This window comes from Pteropus alecto, unplaced genomic scaffold (genome assembly GCF_000325575.1).
Source record: "Pteropus alecto unplaced genomic scaffold, ASM32557v1 scaffold125, whole genome shotgun sequence".
NCBI lineage: Eukaryota > Metazoa > Chordata > Mammalia > Chiroptera > Pteropodidae > Pteropus > Pteropus alecto.
In genome coordinates this window covers 2652866-2657454 of record NW_006436888.1, presented here as the reverse complement: position 1 = coordinate 2657454, position 4589 = coordinate 2652866, and the positions used below count along the sequence as shown (strand labels likewise).

At 37.4% G+C, this 4589-nt stretch overlaps 1 protein-coding gene across 1 annotated transcript in view; it reads left to right on the top strand.

The window, feature by feature from the left end:
• Window positions 1-4589, top strand: part of FHAD1 (forkhead associated phosphopeptide binding domain 1) — a 110160-nt gene that overhangs the window by 2320 nt on the left and 103251 nt on the right. Inside the window, exon 2 of the mRNA XM_025048631.1 lies at window positions 419-525. Within this exon, the coding sequence (XP_024904399.1) occupies window positions 433-525 (93 nt within the window). The 5' untranslated portion in view covers window positions 419-432. The remainder of the gene's footprint in view (window positions 1-418; window positions 526-4589) is intronic.

The window sequence follows — 4589 nt, the reverse complement described above, 5'->3', positions numbered from 1 at the left end:
CTCACCTAAGGTCACAGAGCTGAGAAGTGGAAGGTTAGGAATACTCGGTATGTCAGATAACTAACCTCATACTAAGCTCAATGGGAGATGGAGAGCAGTTATCAGGGGAATTCTGATTTGTTGTTGGGCTGTTTAGCTATTGTTTGTTTGTGCTCTGAGTTACATTAAAAAAAAAAAAGTCTTCTGTGTGATTATCGGAACCCAGCTCATCTATAGTAGATATCACTACTAAAGAGATAGTCTTTAGAATATGCAGAATTATGATTCTAATCATCGCTAAGTCCACCTGTGGACTCCCACCTCTGCTGATTTCCCCTTTGGACATTGTGGTGTTTTTCATTCATTCTAAATATGATGTTGTTGAATAATTAGGGGACTGCAGTTTTCTAACAAAATTGTTTCTGAAAACCTTTTATAGGGAAAGCAAAGAGTATGAAAGCCTATCTAAAGAGCGCAGAAGGCTTTTTCGTCCTGAATAAAAGTACTACGATTGGAAGGCATGAAGACTCAGACCTTGTTTTAGAGGTAAGAAGTCTTGCTTCTCCAACCCTCCTCAAAAGCCCTTACTGTTTCGTCGACTCAGATGGCTTTTAAAGCACAACTTCTGGCTAACAGCCACATCTTTCCTCGATGTGCTTGCCGGTAACCAATTGCCAAAATACTCTGGGTTTCCCTGGCATACGTAGTGAAAATGAGCGCGATGCAAAGTGTGATGTGCCCTCTGTCGTTTGCTGGACAAGTCTGCAGATGCCCCACCCATCGTCCCCTCCCCAGCAGCCTGATAAGGCAGTTTGGAAGGTAGGCATAGAGCCGATGCTTTGACCTTCACCTGCTTTGGGCCTGACAGCCAGGCCCACCTGGAGTGCCCAGCCTGAGTTTTTGGAGACTGTTGTGGGCCCCTCGGAGCCTGCAGACCTCCGAGCAGTGAATCAGGATAAGCCCTGGGCCTGGCCTCAGCATTCTCTCATTTCATTTCATTCTCTGAATTCACTGTGGTTTGGTCCAGAGCCTCAGATCATTGACAGCACAAGAAGGTGGAAGAAAGAAAGGAATAATAAAAACAGTGGTTTTTGGCCTTTTTAACTATCGAAGGAGCTTAAAATATTAAAGCAGAAAGAGAAATGCAATGGAATTTCCCCATAACTGTGAAAAGCAGGCCTGTCTCAGACCTCCTTCAACAGATTTCCTTTCAACTTTGTAGTTTGAAATAATTATAGATTCAAAATAATTAACGATACAAATAATTAACGATACAAAACCAGGAAGTTGATATTGGTACAAAATTAGTGTTTGGTTCTATGCCATTTTATTATGTGCGTGGATTCATGTGCAGCCATCAAGATATAGAACTATTCCATTATCAAAGCTCTCCCTGTGATATTCCTTTATAGTCATAATACCTCCTCATACCACCATTCCTAAACCTCAACAAGCACTAATCTGTTCTCCATTTCTATCATTTTTATTGCTTTGAGAATATTGTATAAATGGAATCAAATAATATGTGAACTTTGAGGTTTTTTTCTCACTCAGCACAATGTCCTTGAGATCCATTTAGGTTGTTAGCCTGTTCCTTTTTTACTGCTGAGTAATATTCCAGTGTCTAGATGTATGACAGTTTGTTGGACCATTCATATTGAAGGACACATATTGAAGGACATTTTGATTGTTTCCAATTTGGGACTGTTATGAATAAATCTATTATAAACATTTGTGTATAGGTTTTTGTGTGGGTACAAGTTTTTATTTCTTTGGAATAAATGCTCAGGAGTGTAATTGCTAGATTATGTGGTAAGTATGTGTTTGGTTTCTAAAGAAACTTCCAGGTTATTATCCAGAGTGGCATACCATTTTCTCCTCCCACTAGCAATGGATGAGACATGGTTTCACTGCATCCTCACCAACAATTAGTATTACCACTGTTTATTTTAGCCATTTTAGTAAATGTGCAGTGATATCTCTTCATGGCTTTAGTTTACATTTCCTAAATGGCTAGTAATGTTGCATATCTTTTATGTACTTATTTGCCTTCTGTATATCTTTTTTGATGAAATGTCTCTTCATATTTTTTGCCAATTCTAATAGGATTATTTGGGGTTTTTATAGATAATCCTATTAGAAATGAGTTTGGGGAGTTCTTTATATATTTTAGATATGAGTCCTTTACCAGATATGTGGTTTGCAAATATTTTCTTCTATCCATAGGTTGTCTTTTCATTCTTTTAACAGAATATTTCACAGACCAAAAGTTTTAAATTTTCATGGAGTTCAGTTTATCTTTTTTTTCTTTTATAGATCATGGTTTTAGTGTCGTGTCTAAGAACACGTGAGCAAGTCCTTGATACTGAGGATGTTCTCTTATGTTTTCTTCTAATAGTTTTATAATTTTGTTTTATGTTTAAATCTATAAACTTTTTGAGTTCTTTTTTGAATATGATGAGGTTTAGTTAAGGTTTATTTTTATTGCATGTGGATATCCAGTTACTTTAGAACCATTTGTTGAAAAGACTATCCTTTCTTCATTGAATTGCTTTTGTAACTTTATCAAAAATCATTTAACCAATATGTGTGGAGGCTCTTTCTGAGTTCCTATTACGTTTTATCGATCTGTGTGTCTATACTTCTACCAATATGACATAGTCTTAATCACGGTAGCTGTTTAAGTTTTAAATCAGGTAGAGTGATCCTTCCCATTATATTCTTCTTTAAAAAAATTTTTTTAACCTATTCTAGCTCTTTTGCCCTTTTATATACATTTTAGTCTAAGGCAGTCTATGTATACAAAATATCTTGCTGGAATTTTTACAAGAATTGCGTTTTTAAACCTATGTATCGGTATGAGAAGAACTGATATCTTTACTGGTCTCTTTCGCTCTATGAACATGGTGTTTCTCATTTATTCAGGTGGTCTTTGGTTTCTTTCAAGAGTGTTCTGTACAAGTCCTGTATGTGTTTTGTTATATTTACAATTAAGGATTTCTCTCTTATTTTGAGTTATTATAAATGGTATTGTATTTTAAAATTTGGTGTCCACATGTTCCTTGACATTATATAGAAATACAATTGATTTTTGTATGCTTATATGATATCTAAACTAAACTTTCTAGAAGGTTTTTTTTATAGATTTCTTGGGGTTTTATACATAAATAATTATGCATCTGCAAAAAAAAGAACAGTTTTTTTCTCCTTTCATCAAGGAGATCTGAATGCCTTTAATTTCCTTTTTCCTGCTTTATTACACTGGCCAGGACATCCAGTACTCTGTTGAATAAGAGTAGTGAGTGAAGTATACATCTTTGTATTTGCTTGTTCCTGATCTTATATGAGAAGCATTCAGTCCTTCACCATTAAGTGTGGTGTTAATTGTAGGCTTTTCTGTAGATGCTCTTATCAAGTTGAGAAAGTCTCCCCGCTCCCCCGCTCCCCCCCTCCCCCGTTTATTCCTGGTTATCTGAAGGTATTTATCATAAACTCAGCAGATTTAAAAATAACTCAACGGGCCTCCCCTTGAGAGTCTCATCCATGTCATGGTCGCCCTATAAGGACACAGAAAATCCGTTCAGTGCACAAAGTGGGGGAAGGAAAGAAAAAGAATTTCAGTTTCTTTTTTATCATAACCAGGGATAGGTTTTAGGTCATCTTATTTCCTATCTGGCCAAAGTAAAGACAGAGATCTCTGTGTCGAACTTGACTGTCATGTCCGAAAACTGCGGTAATTTTCAAGAGCACAGGCTTCGGAGATAGACAGACCTGGGTTTGAATCTCACTGGGCCACTTTCTGGCTGTGTGACTTCAGCGAGTTAGTTAATTGCTCGGAGCTCGGAGCTCGGAGCTCGTTGTCTCAGTCTATGAATCGCTTACCTCACAGGGTCGTTGCGTATAAAGTGCCTGGCACACAGCACTAAGTCAGCGACACCATGACGTTATTTTTGTCTTATAAAATGGAGACCGAGAGGAATCCTCAGAGGTGCACAGGGTCAAGATGAGGATCCACTGACATTAACAAGCTGTTTGGAAAAGGAATTGATGAGGACAATTATTGTATCAATGGAAACTGAGTTCCATTCATTGTATAAAAAAATAATTGATGGCTTACTGCTTCCTGGTCTTGGTTTAAGAAGGAAGTCCCCACCGCCAGCAATAGCCATGTTGATTTAGGAAGGAATAAGTTTCGTTTCCAGGAGCACAAGCTTATATCGGCTCTCTAAAGAACAGATGATGCATGAATTGCCAAACATTTTGTGAATGGGTGCTTCTTAGACAGATCCTCTTCCCAAAGCTTAAATGGATTTGGGAGAGGGGGTTTGCTTTTAAAAGGGATATGGAGATACAGGTCCATTTGGAAGAATTGAAACCTGCAGACATGTCAACATTTTCCAATTCGATAAAACAAGACAAGGTGAAAATTGCCCCTTTGGTGACTTCATTGAGCCTTTCTTATTAGAATAATCACCCTCGATTGGCTATGGACCACCCCAAGGGATAATTCAATAGTCAATTTGTAATGGCCACTTAGAAATCATTTCACTAAATAAAGTTCAGAAATATTTATTGATAAAAAGTTGTCCTTGAAATTACCCAAAGGTTAC